The sequence below is a fragment of the Paramisgurnus dabryanus genome, chromosome 18 (genome assembly GCF_030506205.2).
Source record: "Paramisgurnus dabryanus chromosome 18, PD_genome_1.1, whole genome shotgun sequence".
Lineage (NCBI taxonomy): Eukaryota > Metazoa > Chordata > Actinopteri > Cypriniformes > Cobitidae > Paramisgurnus > Paramisgurnus dabryanus.
In genome coordinates, this window is record NC_133354.1 from 24,790,058 (window position 1) to 24,812,232 (window position 22,175).

The 22,175-nt window shown below is 36.2% G+C and overlaps 1 protein-coding gene across 1 annotated transcript; it reads right to left on the reverse strand.

Annotated features, from left to right (window-relative positions):
* Nucleotides 1-2,919: 2,919 nt before the first annotated feature.
* Nucleotides 2,920-19,299, reverse strand: hnf1bb (HNF1 homeobox Bb). The gene is made up of 9 exons (XM_065287448.2): nt 18,800-19,299; nt 17,334-17,533; nt 16,022-16,298; nt 15,580-15,800; nt 11,754-11,899; nt 11,175-11,307; nt 3,904-4,053; nt 3,718-3,812; nt 2,920-3,634 (listed from the first exon to the last, which is right to left on the reverse strand). Exons 1-9 carry the CDS (start codon nt 19,168-19,170, stop codon nt 3,614-3,616), a joined length of 1,614 nt encoding a protein of 537 aa, XP_065143520.1. The 5' UTR covers nt 19,171-19,299; the 3' UTR covers nt 2,920-3,613.
* Nucleotides 19,300-22,175: the final 2,876 nt, after the last annotated feature.

A 22,175-nucleotide genomic window follows, 5' to 3' on the forward strand; every position in this document is an offset into this window, starting at 1 on the left:
ACATTCTGATAGTAGTAAGGTATTTTTCAAACTCTTTCAAATAAACAAGAAAAAGAGGTTTTGCTTTCAAGTATTTAGATTTATGAATGTGGAACTTTGCAAGTAGCAATATCAGATTAATAATAAAAAACTGATTTCTCTTAGATTTATCATAGTCCACAAAACCTAAAGCCACATCCTTCCAAAACAACACACATTCTTTCCTAATAAATCGTAAAACATCTTGCCAAAATATCTTAGTAAATGGACAATACAAAAAAAAGTGAACTACAGTTTTTACAGAATTGTCACAAAATGAGCAACTGGAGGAGATGTCCTTCTTGAAAAGTTTTAAGTAGTGGTTTGCAGGGTAACGCATATGAATTATTTTAAAAGAAAATTTCTTTTACTTTATTGGTTAAGAAATAGAAATGTGGAAGCATCCAGACTTTTTTCCAGCATATATTTTCTACCACATTATTCCAATAAGCAGTCACAGATGGCAAAGTAACAATGTCCTGCTGGAATAATGAATGGATTGATCTGTTATTATTTTTGTAGGGTGAAGAAAAACACAATTTTCTAACAAATGTATCAACCAGATTCAAAGGTACTGGATGAGGATTATAATGAGCACCTCTCAATAAAGCAAGTACACCTAAGGGATGGAACCCATCATTATTGAAAATTCTTTGGGAGAAACAGGAAATTTAAAATGATCTAGAAATTCCTTATATGAACATAAAAACCCCTGAGAATTGATTAATTGACTAACTAACAAAATATTTTTATCAACCCAATTCTGAAAAAATATAGATTTATTTTTGTACAAAATATTGCAGTTATTCCAAATAAAATACTTATGAGGTGAAAAAGTGTGCTTGAATATCAGAGACCAAGCCAAAAGAGCCTGTTTATGAAAAGCTGATAGTGATGCTGGTCATTTTTCAATTTTGTAGTTACACAGAAGAAGAAAATCAAGGCCACCAAACTGAGAAAAAACATAATTGGGAATAAAGTTCCATAAAGACACTGGATTTTTCCTAAAATGTTTCAACCAACAAATTTTAAAGGTATAGTTTAAAGTACTAAAATCAAGAAAATTAATGCCACGCTTTTCATCAAAAACCATAAGAACTCTGTGTATGTTTTGATCATTGCTCTGAATCTGATCTCTATCAAAAGTCCTTCACAAAAACACAACTATCTCAACTTTTTGCTAAAAATTTTTGCATTTTGACGAAACTTACTCATATTTGGGTAACAAATATGGATTAAAAAAAATTTTAACAGAGGGTCTATTCTTTAATTTGATATATTGTATGTTTATATATTTAAAGAAGAACATTTTCTGAAAGGCATCATACTTTTGTGAAAAAAAGTAACATTAAAATAATTTTTTTACAAGGTGCTATTGGAGCTAAGTCTTATTGTGATACAGAATGGTTTAGCAGAATCACAGTATACTCCACTTGTTTTGACTGAAATGTACAGTGTTGCACAATACCATGTTCTTGTTTATCACCTGCAGCTCAAGGTTTTAGTTTATTTAGTTTTTATGGGAAATAACCTGTAATCACATGCTGAAGTCATGTGTACACAGGAAATGACCTCACTTCCTAAAAGTGAGCTCCAATGAAACTTGCCCTTTGATCAGAGAGACAGCAGGGGAAATAGACCGAATGAGGCATGGAAAACAAAAACACACCCTTTTATTGCTCATTTAAGTCTCGGCCTCTCTTTACACGCTTGTGTTTCAAAACATTCCAATGCACAAGACACCCAAAAGCAAAGTGGGGCCATGAAACACCTTTTATTAAAATCCTCTTATTGAATGGTTCAGACCATCATTTACTCACCATCATGGTGTTTTAAACCAATATAACTTACTTTTTTCTTTTACGTACATATTAGGGACTGACACCCAAAGTCACTATTCACTTTCACTGTATGACTAAAAAGTGTCGCCATCCTTCAAGCTCTTTAACAATGTTTACATTTCAATCTTGACGTACAGTACTGTGCAAAAGTCAAGGCCACCACAATGCCATCATTAGATTTGTTGTTTAATGGTTTAATGACCATATATAAACATTTGTCTATTTCTTTTTTAGAATACAACTAGAAATTACAAAATTTTTTTATGGAGTATTAAAAAAACATAATAAAATTATAAGCCTAAGTGTGAAGTATTTAGTGTGCGCTCATCTTACACTTGACCAATAGCAGGAACCTGAAGGGTCTCTTGATCCTTCACTGTAAAAAGTAAAAGTTGGATCTACTTTTAAATAAAAATTAAGTTTTATCACCTTTAAAATTCTCAAAAATTTAAAGTGGAAAGCTTTTAAAAATTACTTCAATTTGTAACACCTAAAACATATAAATATGAGCTTTATACACGTTTTTTTTTTTTTACTGAAATGAAAAAATGTAAGCTATAATAAGTTCACATGACTTATAAAAACAAGTTGAAATTGTTTAACTTATCTTTTCAAATTAAAGTAGCACACAAATATTTGTTGATTTGACAAAAATGCTGCGTTTTTTATACAGTGCAATTGAAGTAATTTTTAAATGGATCCAACTTTCAGTTTTTACAGTGTAAATATAATTAAATCCTAATTTCTAATCACTTCAGGACTTGAGTCTCCTTAAAAGTGTTCAAAATATGTATAGTGTTCAACGCTAAATGCCACGAGTTCAACGTTAAATGCTGACTTTTACATGAAGAAGCCATTTTGTTTTTTAATAGGTTTTTGTTTTGTTTGTTTAAATAGTTTACATTTGTGTACATATTTCCTGTATTTTTGGTAAGAATGGTCATTAAAACTTTAAAAATACTGTGAATAAAAAAATCTGAAATGAAAATTACAAACTGTGACACATTTCACTAAAAAAAAAAAAATAGTAAAAAAAAAATAGTTATACAGTCAGGAGATATTCTTCAAAAAGTATTATTTATTTTTCAATTTACACAAAATATAAATATGATTGCAGTGATTCCAAAACATATATAAAAATAGCATAGCCTTTAGGCAGTTATACACATCTTCAAAACATTAGCTACAATGGAGTAGTGTGAAATCAATCCCTGAGAAGCAATTACATTTTACATTTGTAGCATCTTTTGGGACTTTTATGTGCAAGTCTATGCAATGAAATGGAGAGACCATCTTCTGACATAAAAAAGTGATTTTACATGATGATTTGTCTTAAGAATATGGCATACATTTCAAATCTCAGACTTATTTGTGGTAATAAAATCTCATCTGTGATTGACTATTATTTTTTATATAAAGTTTTGTCTGAAAAGTTGACCTTTTATTATTATTATTTAATAACAAAACATATTTCCTCATTAAAGTGTATATACAACATCATGGAAGATTTCTGTACCCGATACTGATCGGTGCAAAACCTTCGGCTCAGTGTTTCATCGGCTTGGCTTTGTTCCATTATCCGCTATACAAGTGTAATATATAAATCAACAGTTCTTGGCTGTCATATAATCCAGAGGCAGTGCTTTAACGATTGGGTCTCCATACTGAGAAGTTACCAGAGTAACTGAGAAATGCAGATGTCAGGTCCTGCTGTTGCTAAGCTGCCGAGGAAGTTCTCACTCCAGCGTGTTCGTTCACCAGGCCTGCAAAGGACACTGCAGCGATAATAGAAAACATCAGTTTACCATCACAGACTCACACATACATTACAGACACTTAATATGTAGTTGATTTTGACCTGTTTGCTGGAGCCCAAGTGTGTGATGGTGCTGCTGTCCATAGTTGTGTATCGAGAAGTATGAGAAAACTGGGCTTCTTGTTTGGGAGAGTACACTGAAAGGCACAAGCAAAGTGTTAGATCATCACGTCGGCAAATAGTCTATATTGGAGGCCACAAATGTATTCTGAAAGAAATAACATTTACTGTGTGCTTGTGCGAAGGGCTGTTGGGAGATGTGCGCTGTGGTCAGCTGGGTGAGGCTGGAGCTCGGTGGAAACTGCATCGGCTGCAGGGTTGTGAGTCCAGAGACGCTGTTGATGACGGGCACACCCTGAGACTGAGGAGATGTGAGACCTGAAAGCATAGAAACATAACTTACTGTTTTTTTTTTCATTAAAGAGCACTTACTATACAAGATGTAAAATGAGTCTCAAAATGTGACTGTGACGTTTCAACTCAAAAAACCCCCACAGATCATTATATCATGTCCAAAATGCCCCTATTTGAGTTGTTGGTGTTTCAATGTGTACACCTTTAAATGCAAATGAGCTATTGCTCCTCACAAAAAGAGACAGTAGCTGCATTTCCATTACAGATTTGCGCAAAACTTTAACATTGTTTTCTTAATGTCGACAAAAAACTATTGCAAAGCGAAGCCGTTTCCATTAACCGATGATATGCGACTGAAACATCGATTTTCCTCTGGTGATAAAGCTGCATTCAGACTAGCAGCGACTAGCAGTAGCAGAGCAACGCAATATCATTGATTACACTGGTAGCTTGGCGAATTCTGGCGACACGAGCGATCGTTGGCGACTAGATCCAGTCGCGTGACAAAGTTGAGAAATGTTTGAAGGACAAGTTCGGTATTTTAGACTTAAAGCCCTGTTTTCAGATTGTTTATGGTGAAATAGAATGGTTTTGACTGAAATTTCGACATTTGCTGCTACCCTGAGAATTTTCGTGTGATTGTGTTTCATCTCCCACCTCTACAATGGGTTTAATGGTGCACTGGAACAATCCTTCCTAAAATGCATTAAACTTTCGTTTACAAAGACGTGAAACTCACCGAGTGGTCAGACAAAAATCTCTGCAAAAGATGCTTTCCAACAGGTGTTTTAGCATTCGTTGTCAACTTGTGGACCTATTTTTCCAAACGCCTCACACCCGTACATTCTTCCGCTGAGAGCTTGAATAATAGACACTCCAGCCCAGGTGGTGGCGCTAATCCGCCTTTGCCAATTGCAAGAATAGAAACAAAGTTCCCGGCGCGGAGTAATACCGTACCTCACAGCACATCTAATACAAGTCAATGGAGTTGGTAAAAACTACGATAAAACCTATTGGAATGCGTCTTTTGGAGTGATTTTTATGTGAGCATACCAGTGAACACCACTGACCACTCAGTGAGTTTCACGTCTTTGTAAACGAAAGTTTAATGCATTTTAGGAAGGATTGTTCCAGTGCACCATTAAACCCATTGTAGAGCTCTGAGCTGAAACACAAACACACAAAAATTCTCAGGGCAGCCGCAAATGTCGAAATTTGACATGACGTCGACTGATGTTGGTAGTTTTACTAATATCACGTGCACCACACGAGGCATTTTTTTAAAGCAACACTATGTAGTTTCCATGTAAAAATGACTTACAGCTCCCCCATGTGGTTGAAAAGCGCAACAGTGCCTGGTATCAGACACTCTTCTGCAGGCAGGGGGAGGGGTGGGGCTGTGTTTCCTACCCTCCACCGCCACTTTCAAAGTGTGATTGTAGCAGCTAGGAGGCTGCTCAGGTTGCAGCAACAGTACAATTTGTCCAGTTCAAAGTTGTTCTATCACTGAAATAATTTTAGAGACATTATTTAAAGGTAAAAAAAACCTACATAGTGTTGCTTTAAGTGAAGAAGACATAAGAGTATTATCCAAACATTAATGCCAAGGAAAGCCCCTTATACTTAAAAGCAGCAACGTATAGGTGTTTCACGGAGGTAATAGTACATTATTTTAAAACAAAAGAGATGTAGGAGTGTTATCCAAACATTATTGGCAAGGAAAGTCTCTTAATACTAGCCTAAAAATACACCTGTAAGCGTAAATTTTTTGTGATATATGGTATTTTTTGCAAAATTGACGTTTCCATTGAACGTATTTTCAGTTCACAATGTCTATAAAGGGTAATGGAAACGCAGCTAGTAAGTGCTTTTAGTTAAAATTTATCTGGATCCTGTTAAATGGTAAGAGACAATCGTTTTTTCACTATTGAGATATGCCAGACAGCGTACAACTCACTGAGGGTTGAAACTATGGTAATGCAGGACCGTCGGTCAGTGGCTGTGGGCGGGGCTTTATCAGTGTGACATCACATAAACAAGAAAATCAAAATAGCATGTCTAATGAGACTGCTTTGGTTTAATGGGGAGTGAGTGTTTTTTTTTCATTGTAGGGTTGTTGTGTTCACACACTACCAACACATATTTTTGTCCAAACACCTTGCTGATCACATCACATTTAACTCATCAAAATAATTTAAGCAATTTCAACTTATTGGGGGTGGGGCTTGGGTCATGTGACCATTCCCATACCTCTCTACCTGATAAATGCATTCACCTGTGTTTGTTTGGCATGCCCTGATGAAAACTGTGTAGTTGAAACGCGTAGGCATGTAGCCATTGTTTCATTAAAGGCTTTTTATACATTTATCAGGAGTGCCTCATTTTTCTTTTTTCTTAATGCCATTATATTATAGGCCCATTTTTGAAGAGCACCCTGGATTGTTTATACATTATTTATATTTTTTGACCCAGAGAAGCATTCCTTTTTCTTTTTTCTAAATTGTTTGACTTGGGCACAGTCTTGGGAATTGCTCCGTGGCTGTTTAGCACGTTTTGCTGGGCTATTGATTTAGTTTTTCATCATGGCCAACACACTGTTTTTTACTAATGAGCAAGGAAAAGAAATCATCGTTACAGAATCTTTACTTACCATGGACTCTACACAGTCTGGAGATACGCAAAAAACATTTTTTGATTTGAAAAAGCTTATGGAAAAGGATAAGAAATTGGAATTACATGCGATTACTCTTTCGGACTATTGGAGGGAGGAGATGATTCCCAGGGGTCTGAGGATTATGAAGTTTCCCTCATTCGGAAAGGACAATGTGGATTTTAGAAGTAAGTGGGAGGCTATCTTGAATAAATGTTCCTTTGATTTGATCCTTCTGCTGATTGAGGAGAGTAAGAAACAAAGAACTGAAATACAGCAAACCATTTCTGAGACTAAGCAAATATTACTCAACAGCACATCTAACATCAAGGAAGTGGAAGATTGGGAAAGGAAACTTAGTGATGAGATCAATAAGTTTGCTAAAGAGCTGGCTAAAGTCAAACTTGGAAAATTTAAGCGTGATAAACAGGACTATAGTGAAGGTACAGTTTACTCTTGGACACAACGGCCTAACTACCAGAACCGTAACTTGAGGCATAGACGTTCTGTGTCTTTTAGTCTTCCAAGCAGTGCCACTAATAGTGAGGATGAGAGCCCACATATCCAGTCCACGGATTGTGATTTTTTAGCACCAGCAGAGACGGACAAATCCAAGGACAGGTCAAAACAAAGAAAAAAACGAGGCGGGGGAGAAGGAAATGTGGACACGCCATCGGGTTATCACTTTCGTCCACTGACCCGACGCCAGAACCACACTTGGAGGCGGTGATTAATATATCAGGTACTGCACTCTCTGATGATTGTTGGTCATTGTTGTCAAAAGGTTTGTCCTTTGCCCCTACGCACTATTCTGACCATTTTCAAACTAAAGTGGACCTGTATAAGTTTTACCGCAATTTACACCTGAAATTCTGGTACTTCCATAACTCTAGGAGTACGAGTATTGAGACATCTGAACAGAGTGTTACTGAACAACATAGTAAATTTAGACCCAAGTCTACTTTTTTTCCTCCTATCAATAATCCTTGTTTGACCGCTTTCACCAAGAAAGTTTCTCATGATATTGACATGCTTTTTGAGGAGAAGCAGAGAAATATTCAATCTAATTTAACTGCCGGTGAGAGACAGGCTATTCAATGGCTGCAAAACAGCAATGATCTGATCATTAGAACAGCTGATAAGGGAGGGGCAGTGGTTGTCTGGGGTAAATCCCAGTATATAGCAGAGGCTTTGGGACAACTGAACAACTCACAATACTATTTACCCCTGACTACTAATCCTATGGATCAGGTGAGAGCGGATCTGGTTTCCTTGCTGGATAATGCGGTTTTTAATGAATGGATTACAAAGAAGGAGTATGATTTTTTTACTGCCAAATAACCCCAAGATATCTACTTTTTATATGCTACCAAAGATCCACAAGAATCTAAGCCAACCCCCTGGCAGACCCATCATCAGTGGGATAGGTTCAATTACAGAACCAGCGTCCAAATATATTGACTTTCATATTAAGCCTCTCACCATGGCATTGCCAGCATATATACGTGATACCACACATGTCCTTTCCATCTTTGAGGAAATTGGTAAAGTGAACAATGCTTTTTTGGTTACAATGGATGTTGAAGCACTTTATACAAATATTGAACATGAAGAAGGCCTGGAGGCTCTGAGGCAGGCCCTAGAGACCAGAACTGATGCTTCTCCTCCAACGGACTTTATTGTAGATCTCACTAAATGGACACTGAATAATAACATCTTTTTATTTCAGGACCAGCTTTTTTGTCAAAAGAAGGGGACAGCTATGGGGGCAGCATATGCTCCTAATTTTGCAGGTCTATTTATGGGCATGTGGGAAGGCCAGTACATTCTTGGCAATCGAAACCCATTTAAAGAGTGGATTAAATGGTATGGAAGATACATAGATGATCTCTTTTTCATTTTTACAGGCTCTTTAGAGCAGCTGTTGGATTTCCATCAATACCTTAATTCCTCTAACCCAAACATAAGATTGAGTTTGGAGTACAGTCAGTCAGAGATCAACTTTTTAGATCTCAAAATCACTGTTGATGAGCTAGGCCTTCTCCATACATCCATTTATAGGAAGCCCACGGATAGGAACACTCTTTTGCAGGCTGATAGTTTTCATCCTAGCACACTTATTTCAAACATCCCCTATGGGCAATTTCAACGACTACGTAGAATCTGTGACTCTGATGTGGACTTCGAAGTGCAGGCTGAAGATATGTACAAACGTTTTCAGCGTAGAGGATATAAGAAGAAAGATCTTAATTCAGCTTTGGATAAAGCAAAAGCATTAAACAGGAAAGATTTGTTTAAGAAATCACATCGACAACGTGCACCCAATAACAAGATCTTTTTCTCCACACAGTATGGCTCTATGGGGTTTAACATTAGACGAGTGATTCAAAAAAATTGGGACATACTATATAGTGATCCCAATTTGCACCCAGTGTTTTCAGAGCCCCCTATGTTCTCCTTTAGGAGGGCACCAACTCTTAAAGACAAACTGATGAATAGTCATCTCCCTTCCTCTAGACCTTCGTCATGGCTTCAGAGACCTAAGGGCACATACAGTTGTGGCTCATGTAATCACTGTGTAAATGTGGCCCGCCAAAGTTCATTCATGGATGTGTTTACAAAAAGAGTGTTTCATTGTAAGGACTTTGCTAATTGTAACACCACCTATGTTGTTTACAGACTTGAATGTGAGTGTGGGTGTTTCTATGTTGGACGTACTAAGCGAAGACTCAAGGAACGTCTTGCAGAGCACAAATACGCCATCAGAACTGTGAATCCTAACTACCCTATGGCCGTACATTTCAAAGAGGCTGGGCACATGAACTTGAATAATTTGAAGGTAATGGTCATTGAAGTAATCTCTAGGAATGTAAGGGGTGGCGATAGGCTTCAACGTCTTCTTCAAAGGGAAACCTGGTGGATTGTAAAACTTAGAGCCACAACTTTTCCAGGATTGAATGATGATGTGGATTTCTCACCCTTTTTATAGGGCATTTAGTAATTTTGATATATATTTGGTAATACTTTTCTAATGTTTGTTTTTAGATTTATCATGGGTAATGTTTTTTGATATGTCTGTGCATAGCAATGTTCAAGTGTAACAAATATTTTGTGCAATCTTTACATGTGTGTGCATAGCAATGTTCTAGTGTAACACATATTTTGTGCAATCTTTACTTGTTTTTTACGATTAGTGTATTCTTTGTGAACAGCTCAGTGTGTTTGGCTGTAATGAAAACAATTAAATAAGTTTTAAGGTTGGGGGTGGGGCTTGGGTCATGTGACCATTCCCATACCTCTCTACCTGATAAATGCATTCACCTGTGTTTGTTTGGCATGCCCTGATGAAAACTGTGTAGTTGAAACGCGTAGGCATGTAGCCATTGTTTCATTAAAGGCTTTTTATACATTTATCAGGAGTGCCTCATTTTTCTTTTTTCTTAATGCCATTATATTATAGGCCCATTTTTGAAGAGCACCCTGGATTGTTTATACATTATTTATATTTTTTGACCCAGAGAAGCATTCCTTTTTCTTTTTTCTAAATTTCAACTTATTGTTTTTAATTTACAGCCACAATAATCAATTTAGTTTTCAACATTTACTAATTTTTGTTAATGTTAGTTAATGCCAAATCAGTTATCATGGTGCTTTAACTAATGTTAACAGTTATAACTTTTCTTTTTAATAATATAATAATAATAATAATTTTTATTTATATGCACCTTTCAACACCCAAGGTCGCTTTACAAAGATAGGAAAAGATAATCATATACAAACATAAAGATATTATCAGTCAATTTCAAGATAAAACTAAGAATGGGAAAAAAAATTATAAATAAGCAGAGGAATAATATTCAGAAAAATAATGTGTTTTTAAGAGATTTTTTTTAACCCAATGCTTGAGTTCCTTGATACAGGTTGTTAATGTAGGTGGAAGAAACACTGAGGTGGGAGGTGTGCTAAAACAAATCTGAATGTCATCAGCATAGCAGTGAAAGTTAACCCTATATTGTTTGATAATTGACCAATCGGTAGCATGTAAATGGTGAAGAGAAGAAGGTGAAGAGAAGAATATATTAGTAAATGCTAAAAAAACATGAACTAACACGAATAAATGCTATAAGAAGTATTGTTCATGGTTAGTTAATGCATTTAGTAAGAAATTATTGACGACGGGCTGTTAAATTCTGCCCACCCAAGGTGGTAATGTGGCACGACGCAAAGCAGAGTTACACAATGGGTGTGCATTATTTTCAAATAATTCAAAGGACCAGAGTAAATTATTCCTCTTATACCACAGCTACTACAGAGATTGCTAAGACATTGCTCTGGTGGTTATTTTAAAGACATTTGACAGTCAGTTGTGCGTTATACAGAAAAAAACATGGAAAATTTCTCAACCAATCAGAATAAAGCATTCGTGGTTTAACTGATGTTCACAAATACAACCTTATGTATCAAGTGTTACCAAATAATATACTGATATACTCACTTTGAGCAGCCAAGCTCATAATGAGACTCTGTGCTTGCTGGTGGTGGTGATGATGATGATGAGATGATTGAGAAAGACTATGAATGTTGGTCAGAGTGCTTACAGGAGGCAAAACTCCACCCGAGACTGAGATCTGGACACACACACACACACTATGTCAATACATATAAGGTAAACACTTTGCGAGTAAGAACACGGTACCTCTCCTCTTTGGAAATAGCGTTCACAGTATAGTTTATATCTTTATGTCAGAGTTTTTAGGCTGTGAAAGCGCTAACATAATTCAGGTTTATTAGGGGAGGGCAATTCACGCCACAGTCATAAAAATGAATAAAGGCATTGATGTAGTGTGATATGTACTGCAAGCATGCATGCTGGATCAATGTTCTCTTTGACCTAGTTAAGTCAAACAAAGGCTGACTTTATCAATCACATCTGTAAAACTGCACATTGATCTCTGCCGCGCCACTGTTACACGCACTTCCTGCTGCTGGAAGAACGAAATGTTTTCTATACATGTATAATTACATTTTGACGTTGCTAATGCATGCCACAAGACACTAGATGGTTTTTGCTTACCATTTTGGAATCTGCGGATAACAAACTGTGACAGGGATCCAGACCACCCGGAGACACCTGTTGCAATACAGATTGGCTGTTTCCATGATGACTGATGGCTGTGGAGGAAGTGACCTCACCGGTTCCCTGATGACTGTACCGAAGTTCTGCATTGAAAAATATATTATTTATTAATATATCTATAATTAATTCAACCCTGTATCACGAAATTATGTACCTATAGTCACGTAAATTTTTTATTCTTTTCCGGAACACTGTCACGTTTTTCCGCGTTTAAACGTGACCGTATCAAGCATTTCTGTTTACGTGTCATTGTCACGTATTTGTTACTCAACTGCATTTTCCTATTTTTAAACCATTGTCGCTTTGGTTTAGGGTTAGATTTGGCGTTTGCGTTAGGATGTCACTTTAAGTATTGTTTTTTACTTTTTTTTCTGATTTTTAAATCATTGTCGCCTGACATTAGGGTTAGAGTTGGGTTTGGGTATGGATGTAATTTTATGTAAATCTAACCCTAAACCGAAGCGACAATAGTAAGGGAAAAACAGTTGAGTAACCAATACGTGACAGTGACACGTAAATAGAAATGCATGATACGGTCTCGTTTAAACCGGAAAAACGTCACGGAAAAGAATCAAAAATGTATGTGACTATAGGTACGTAATTTCATGATACTGGGTTGAATTACTGTAATTACACCACGCTCTACACCAAATTCTTTAGCAATTGTGCCGACATGGGAAAAAATCTGTATTGTGTCTCTTTAACAGTTGTCTTGTATGTGTCATTATTACATTTTACATTTGCGACCCTATCAGTGAAATCCAGGATAAAGATTCATAATCTAATAATTTTTTATTAGTTTTGATTTTACATTGATTTGGATTTTTGACATGATCTTACTCAATCATTATTAAAGACATCAAAGTTATATTTTCACACATTGTCCTTTACATCATGCAGATGATACTTCAGCTTGGTTTTTACAGACTGGGTCACATTTATGCATTTGGCAGTAGTTACCAAAGCAACTTTGCATTACAAGCTATACAATTTTATCAGTATGTGTTTTCCCTGGTGATCGATCCCATGACCTTTTGTGCCCCTAGCATTGCTCTAGATACAGGAACGTAGGGGCTCAGAAGCAAAAGCCACTAAGAATTAGATAATGATATTAACCGAATGCTTTCGCTACATATTATACCTTTATCAAATACTTTCACTTCAAATCTGCTTAATCCCGGTCTCAGGCCATTCAGAAATACCGATTTGATGGCAGAATTAACTGAGAGTATCAGTGGCGGCTCGTGACTGCTCATCCGAGGTACGTAAATTCAAAATAAGTGTTCGGAGTGTCATGTGTGTTGCTTGCGTTTTCAAAATGTGTTTGTTGCGTCATGTGAACCATGTGCATCATGTGTTGTCAAAATAAGTGCCTGCTGCACACCCGTCAAAACCATTTATGATAAAAGAGACGCTCACGTTCACAAAATACACCCAAGACACTCCCTAATGAGATTATGCGAGTATCTGGCAAACGCGAGCGTCTCTTTTATTATTAACCCTTTAGATGCGTCTGCAGCAGGCACTTATTTTGACAAAACACGTGATGCACACAGGATCACTCGATGTGCAGAACACATATTTTGAAATTACGAACCACACACATGACGGGCTACATACATGTTGTGATGAACTTCGCATTGAGGGCCCCGATAAAAGACGTCAACGGCCACCACTGAAGAGTCTGATAAAAAATGCTAATTTACAAGAAAACATATCAGACGCAGTTAAGAGGGTTTTGCATTTGAGTTCTTCATATTGTATTATAATGCACAAATGTGCACTTTGTCACATTACGAGGATGAAATAGTGAAAAAGACAGAAACTCTTGCAGTTGCACATACTGACCTGACTCTGTTTATCTTTATTTGACCTCATTGCATACCTGTATATCAGCTAAAACTGATAAGCGTCTGCACAGTCCAAACAATAAAGACTGCCTTTATACAACCGTCGCTCACTTGCACATTTTTGTTGATATTTAAATGCATTTCCTAAAAAAAATCACATATGACTGTTTATACTAAATGTTGTTCAGTTTCTTTTGTTCGTGTAGGTGAACAAATACAATCAAAGAGCTTTTGACGAGTGTAAGTTCAGTGACTGTAGCAGAATACACAGTATAAGCAAACACGCTGTTCGCTGACTCGCTCTCCTGACGTAATATTAATCCATCTGTAAACATACTGTGGAATTCGCCCTATTTCACAGTCAGACGGTTTACGGCTTTACAACAGCACAAAACTGTGTTTTTCGTAGAGATAAGCGTTAAACATTTTTAAATATTTTATACGATCACGATTTAATTTTGCAGTGAGATCTTATGCATGAGAAAATGTCTTCGATCGCATCGCTCCCTCCCCGCCACCAAACCTTGACTTGACCCTGGTTTGACCTCAAGATTGTGTCAAGCGATTTTTTTTGTCCTTCAATCTCACCTGTGTCTACGGGTGTGGCCCTGCATTTTGCTCGAACACAGATGAAATGGAGGAATTCCAATAAAACACACACACACACACACACACACACACACACACACACACACACACACACACACACACACACACACACACACTTGCTTATCCGTGACCCCATTTACCCCAGGTATTATTTATTACATTTATGACACTGAGCACACTATTCATTCATTCTTCTTCCATCGTATATATCATGCCTGTACATATGCATGTTGTCTATTTGTGTATTTTTAAATATTGTACAACTTTTATTGCTTATTTACTTATACTGGGTTCAAACCCATGACCTTTTGCGCTGTTAATGCAGTGCAGACACTGGTAAGCATGGTCTAAAAAGTTTTCTGATTGGTTAAACCACATTCAAAGGGAGAGAGTAAAGCATGAGCACATTGTATTTATAATGTAGGGTTTAAGGGTTCAGTTTTTGTGACTTTAAAGGTCACCTAATATGCATATTTTTGCAAGATGTAATATAATTCTTAGATGTGCTTAGAATGTGTCTGCGAAGTTTTAGCTCAAAATACCCCACAGATCATTTATTATAGCATGTCTAAAATTCCCCAAAATTTGCTGTTTTCGTGTCTGTCCCTTTAAATGCAAATTAGCAAATGCCCCCACTCCTCTACCAACAGACAGTGAGCGCCATTGTTTAAAAATAGATCTGATTTTCATATATTTAGCTTTTGGGTCAAATTAACCATTGAGGCAGTGGCCATTGGCTGGGCTTTATCAGTGTGATGTCACATTAACATGAGAGTCAACATAGCATGTCTAATGAGACTGCTTTGATTAAATGGGGATTAAAAAAGAAGGAGAGCGTGGATTTTTTTTCATTGTAGGGTTGTTGTGTTCACACGCAGCCAACACACATTTATGTCCAAACACAAAAGTGGATTTTGCATAATATGTTCCCTTTAAAATAACAACTGTCCAATCAATGTCAGGAAAACCACAACATGGATTTTAAGGAAGTAGTAAACACACACATCAGTGTTCAATTAATAAAGGAGCTTGTCAAAAATAACAGTGCTCCTGTAGCTCAGTTATTTCATTATTAGTACATTATTTCATTTGCAATACAAGATGTAATAGGTTTGATCTAAAGGGAACATGTGTTTATTCTTCATAAGTCACTTTGAATACAACCATCTGCCAAGTCATATTTGAGATGCATGTTACTACTTGGTGTAAACAGCGCTCATGTGCACTTGTGATGAGATCACCCGAGATGTTAATACAGGTGTAAACATGGCCTGTGATTCTGTATGAGTGTTTGTACTGCTTACTTGAATCTGAGTTACTGTGATGATGTTGCGTGTGTGATGATGGATGAGACAGCAGTGGATTCATGCTGTGTGGGGTGTACGTGTCCATCGCCAGCTTCTGTCTGAACGCTTCCTCTTTACGCCGGTTAGCGAACCAGTTGTATACGCGAACTTCTGTGACCAGATTAGATCCTAATCCATGAGCTTTGGAAGGTGACACGCCCCTTTGCATACATTCAGCTCTGCAAAAAACCATCATTGGATATTTTTATATACACAAATTTAATTTCAATCCATTTCATTTACCTTGGGAAAAACAAAAGAAGACCATCAATCATTTTGAAGGTTAATTTGAAACAACGAAGCTGGTGGTGGCATAAGACTTCTCACAATACTGTATTTCATTAAAAGTCATCACCCACTGTGACCCCATGCATAAATGGTGTTTATAGTTAGAGGTTACCTGTTGCATTCCTCCACCAGCGCCTCCCTCTCTTCTTTACTGGGGTTCTTCTGTCGATCATAAGCCTGGTAAAGGATCTCCTGGGACGCCGGACCCCATTTGAAACGGTTTCGCCTCATTCTCTTGGAACCCGGCTCGCCTTCATCTCCGAGCGGCACTCCGGAACCTCCCACTGTCCCCGAATTGTGTCCGGCATGATTGAATTCTGGGAAAAAAAACAGGACCTGATCCTGACTGCCTGAGTCATTGGGGTCAGAGCCCTGAACACGGTCGAACTCTGCGGAAATAAGAGGGGGACACGATTGGGGCAGAGTAAGGCAATATCATGATATAGTGTTTGGATGGGGACTCCCATAAAGAAGGTGCTTTGTTAAAGAAGGCGTTTTGAGCGCAGCTATGTTGGGGGCAATGATACATTTTGTCCTTGTTTAAAGGTGACCTTCATATTGTTGGTTTGTAAGGGCATAAAAAATATACGTTTACAATATAAATATATTTCTTTTTAAATAGCTTTTTTGGAAATGGGATATACAAATGGACAGAATGAAAACAAGATATTTAATATAAAGCTAGTGTGCACTCTAAAAATGCTGGGTTGTTTTAATTTACGGTTGGGTCAAATATTAATAAATATTATTAAACATTTTCCAGATTAATTTAAACAAGCTGTTGGGTTTTTCCATATTGCACCCAACCCTGTGTTAATCCAGCATTATTTAGAATGATTAATTAATATAGGCCTAGTATTTTATTTAACACAGTATAATATTATAATAAATAAACTTAATACATTTTTAATTTTATTATAATTACTACTTTACTACTAATTGTATGTGCATTTACAATTATTTAGCAGCCTCAGAAATTATCTGAAAAGTTTATTTAAGTGTATTTCAAATTATGTTGTCATTGTGGTTTCTGTATCTCGAGAATAAAAATAGTAAACGAATAATGAGAATTATAAAAATGTAAACATAATAGTATATGCATAACAATATGTAATAAATGTTAGAAATCGAATAATGTACATTTACAATGATTTAGCAGCCTCAGAAAGTAACTGAAAAGTTTATTACAATTTATTTTAAAATTAATAATTTCACTTTGCTATGCTACTGTTTGCAATTATTCAGGCCTAGGTTTTACTTTTCTTGAAAATAAATGGCTTAATTTGATATTTGTTTTCTAATGCAGTCGTTTATTTTTAGGGCTCGTATTCAAATACTCCCTTTGAAACTATTGAAAAAATACATTTAAAATACTAATCAAAATAAATAGTGAACATTTTAACATTATATGCAAAAAGACTTACGTCGGTCGATTTCACGCTGTTTTTGGACGTACCACGTGTAAAGCGCGGCTCGTTTGGTGGTCTTCATCGGTGTCCCTTTATTGAGATGCTGTGACAGGTGCGATTGATTCAAACCCGTCACATCCACCACCTCGCGCTGAGGGATATTGTGCTGCTGCATGTAACCCTTAACAGTGCGCGCCACGCGCCACGGGTCCTCTCTGAAACAACAATGTCATTTATTATTGTCTATAAGGCCTATATCTATTTTTTTTTTTAAGTTTGATTGTATGGCATTATGTCCAAATATAATTACGAAGGTTATATCATAAAAAAAAATTATAAAAATAAAAATAATGCAGGCTTATGCAAAAACTACATTGATTAGCAAGCACACAATTTCAAAATGTTAAAAAAATAATGTTTCTTAATATGCTATTAGCTTAGCAGGTTTAAACATGCAGTTTATTAATATTTCGGGAAAAAACTCCCCCTTTTCACTATAATTATATCACAATTATTCTAGAAGTATTTGTTATTTTCAGGCCTACATTGGAAAGAACGAAATTAAGTAAATCTATAGGCTGTAAGAATAATCGTATGACGTAGCCTTTGAAATTAAACAAATTAAATAATCCGAAATAAACTTTGACTACAGTACGCAGCATACAAAGAGTATGAACCTATAACATTCGTGTCATAATAAATAAAGAAAAATTTAAGAAAATGCGTCTCAAATAACAATAAAATATATGTGTTTGTTTTTGGAAATAAGCCCTCACATTAGAGTGTGGTCGAGGATGTTGATTTAAGCCTATAACTTTGGACAATGAATAACTAGATATCTTTTCCGTCTATTCATACGACATTGTGTATCTTTCTGTTGATGATTTATAGAAATAAATTAATAACAACTACACGTGGTTTCGTTTTGACTTTACCTGTTGTCTATAATCCAGTGAAGGTTTAAAACAAAGTTACTAATATTCTCTAAAAATAAAATTTCTAATTAATTTTCAAACAATTTGGTCCATTAAAAATATAAATGTATGTCTATAAGTAAAAGGCTAAAAAATGAGTAGGCCTAATTAACAAATAGCTACTGAAATAAGACCAAACAAAATACTACAAATAAAATAACAAGAAAATACACAGAGAAAAAATAATTACCGGCATCGCATTTATGTTGGCATTGTGGTTTCTATATCTCGCAAATAAAACTAGAAATTAATACAACCCCTTAAGAAAATGAACCATGGTTTTAATAAAACAAAATCATGGTTACTTGCTAATATTAAATATCGTTAGGCTACTAGCAAAAACATGGTCAAACAAATGTTAATCAACACGCCAACAAAAAACACCGTTCATGACGATGCTCGTATTTATGTATACATGTCTTATATTTTAAAAAGATGGTATAATTACAATATTTAAAGTTTATAATGAATAATAAAGTTAAAAGCAGTTGGTGATGACAGACTCACGCTAACATGCGATCGACCTCCGCCCGCTGCTCCGCCGCTTCCTCAGTGTTAAGAGACTGGAGCTCGCGCAGGATCGGTGGTGTGTCGAACTCATCCCCGTCCTCTGAGCCTTCATCACCGGACAGTTTACTGCCTTTACCCTGCGCGTTACCCAGAGTCACAAACACCGGCTTGGAATCATTTGAGTCACTGCCCCCGTTGACACTGGACGGGGATAAGGGTTTCTCGATTTTTATTCCGAATTCAGCGGGACACGGACATAAATCCTCCAGTGCCTGAACGAGCACATCCTTCGTGACCCCCGAGTCCAGTAAAGCGCTCAAGAGTTCCTGCTGAAGAGATGTCAACTTGGACACCATTTCAGTAAACATCAATCCGGTCTAGTTGAAAATCCTCGCGTAAATAGATGTGTGATATAAAATACAACAAATATACTTTTTTTAAGGCGACAGAAGCCCGAAAGTGTCCTTTTCACAAAGTTGTGCAGTTGTCCGGTGTATGAGCGCACCTGCTGAAGGAAGTCGTTTACGTTGGTGGTGGGCGGGGCCCTGGGAATGACTTAATGGCCATTGGCTGATATACATTATGCAAATGTCTTGTTTATGAGTTATGCTAAAATAATAAGCATTTGTCATTCTCCTTAACTTAAGTAGGCCTTTTCTATACATTGTTATGGGTGCTAGGCCTACTTAAAAAAGTTAATTTATATTTAATTTATAGTCCACAAAAAGTGTTCAGTTGTTAACCTAGATATTAATTTGTAACTGATATTGCTTTTTAAAATTAAATAAATTAAATATTTTACACTTCACGTGCTACATGCATGCTGCTCATAAGCTTGTCAGTATTAACGGTTGATAAATCATATACAGTCACATGTTGCATTATTATCTAAATTCGTGTTGTTTTATCAATTAGGACTATTATTATAATTTGAGGTAAATATTTTATTTTAAAGAAATCTAATTGGGGCTATTCACAGATGTTCACGTTCTGTCAGACATAAAAAAAATATTTCAAATTTTTGTGGTCTTATTATTATGGTGCTATGAACCCCTCCCTCCTCCTATAATGGGTATTTCTTTATCATATGGTGAAATATAAAAATTATGGAGTATTTATGAAAAACAAAATTTGGCTTCTGGAAAATGTGACATTTTTAAAACTGAGTACTACATTGGTGAAAATAGCATGTCCCATGTGCATCCTTTTCAACTCTTTTTTTGCCATAACAAATTTAAGTTAAACCATTTCAACTTGATTTTGTAAGTTATGTCAACTTGTCACATTCACTTTTGCAAAACCAAGTTGTTTAACTTCATGCTGAGCTTCATAAACTGAATGTTTTAAAGAGAAATCTGATTAAAAATGGGATCATTAGGTTGTCAGCTATGATCTCACGTCTTAATCCATGCAGTTATTCCCAAAACCAGATTTGCTGCTGGAACAGAATTTTAATGCATTTTGGATTCCAACCTTTCTCACACATTTTGGGGACTGGTCAATACTCAATGATTAACAGCGGTTAATAACAAACTTACAGAAATTACATATTTTTTCCAGGATGTGAAACCGCTTCTGTTGTGAAAGCTGCAGTGGAGTGTGACAGTATCGGATGAATAATTCGTTCGTTTTTTCTTAGGCACCTTTTTGACCAGGAGGTAGCAGAGGTTTTTATGTTGCTCTCTGACTGCATCAAAGGCTCTGCTGTTCCTCTTAAAAAGCCCTTCCTTGATGTTTTTTCATAATATAGTTGATTTGCCTGCGGTTTGAAAGCGAAGGTATTCTGTATGTTATCCATCTAGACCAGTACTCCACTGTATTCATCTATATATGAGATCGACCTGTTTATCTCAGTGAAGTGTGAAGCACTTACAAATCAAATACAGTACAGCAATGATAGTTTGGAAGTGTTTCTGTTTCTAAACAGGCAAATGCATAGAGCTATAGCAACACCAAGATAATGAGTTTGATTACAAGATGACACAAACACACAAAAGACTAGTAAAATGTATCTATATGCACTTTATGTTCCTTTGGATAAAACTCTGATAGTTATGTTAAGTGTCTTACACACACAGTTTAGACAATGATGGTCATGCTGGAGAATCAATGACCAGAAAGATGAGTTCCGAGTCAGTAAGCCGGACCTTGACTTGGTCTCAAAAGTTCACCTAAACGCACACAAACACACACTTTGAGATAAATAAAAAATCAAGAGATTTTAATTTCTTTAAAAAACACTCGAGATATGACAGCTGATGTCCTATAAGGTGAGGTCTCCAGGCATTAATAGTTTTTACAATGAGAGTTATCTGTCCACAGGTGTCACCTCTGCTGATCACCTTGTTAGACATTAACCTCAGTCATGTAACCCACATGAACTTGCGTTTCATAATGATGAGCAATGATTATGATTATGTTATAGAATATGTATTAATACACTCTACAATGAGGATGCAATACAGCCTAATGGATTGGTAAACACATTTGAAAAAAATAAATAAAAAATAAATAAATAAAATATATATTAAGCAAACGTAATTTGTAAAAGTTGTTGCCTTAATAAATGTTCGCAAATTCTTCAATTATACCCTGTCCAAAAACAAAATTGTCAAAAATGATCCATAGCTTTCACTGGGACAGTACCATTTTAAAAAGCATGCCTTTAAAGCAAAACACCACAGTTTTTCAATATTTTCCTATGTTGTTACCTCAACTTAGACGAATGCACACATCCCTATCTTTATTCAATGCGTGCACTTAATCTTTGTACAGCGCATCGTGAATGTGTTAGCATTTAGCCTAGCCCCATTTATTCCTTAGGATCCAAACAGGGAGGAATTTAGAAGCCACCAAAAACTTTCATGTTTTCGCTATTTAAAGTTACATGAGTAGTTAAACGAGTAGGTATGGTGGCATAAAATAAAACATGGTGATTTTTTAAGTAGATAAAAATGATATTGTATGGCTGAAGAGCACTTAGTTTGCAGCACTTCGACCTCGGCGTGCAGTAACATCATCACTCCTGACTACTCCGCCTCTCGCTCAAACCTACGTCAATATTACTGCGCCCGAGGTCGAAGTGCTGCCAACTAAGTGCTCTTCCCCCATACAATATAGTTTTCATGTTTTATCCACTTAAGAAATCGCCACGTTTTATTTTGTGCCACCATACTTACTCGTGTAACTACTCATGTAACAGTCTTTAAATAGAGAAAACATGGAAGTGTTTGGTGGCTTCTAAATTCATCCCTGTTTGGATCCTAAGGAATGAATGGGGCTAGGCTAAATGCTAACACATTCACAACGCACTAAATAAATATTAAGTGCACGCATTGAATAAAGATAGGTATCTAAGTTGAGGTAAGAACAT

Bases quoted from the DNA above. Each gene is read 5' to 3' on its own strand.
- hnf1bb (XM_065287448.2), bottom strand. From the start codon at position 19,170: ATGTTTACTGAAATGGTGTCCAAGTTGACATCTCTTCAGCAGGAACTC. The intron at 16,299-17,333 runs GTAAGTCTTTTT...TTATTTCCGCAG, and splicing joins ACAGCGTGAAATCGACCGAC to AGTTCGACCGTGTTCAGGGC. The intron at 3,813-3,903 runs GTAAATGTTATT...TGTGCCTTTCAG, and splicing joins GCCCTTCGCACAAGCACACA to TGTACTCTCCCAAACAAGAA.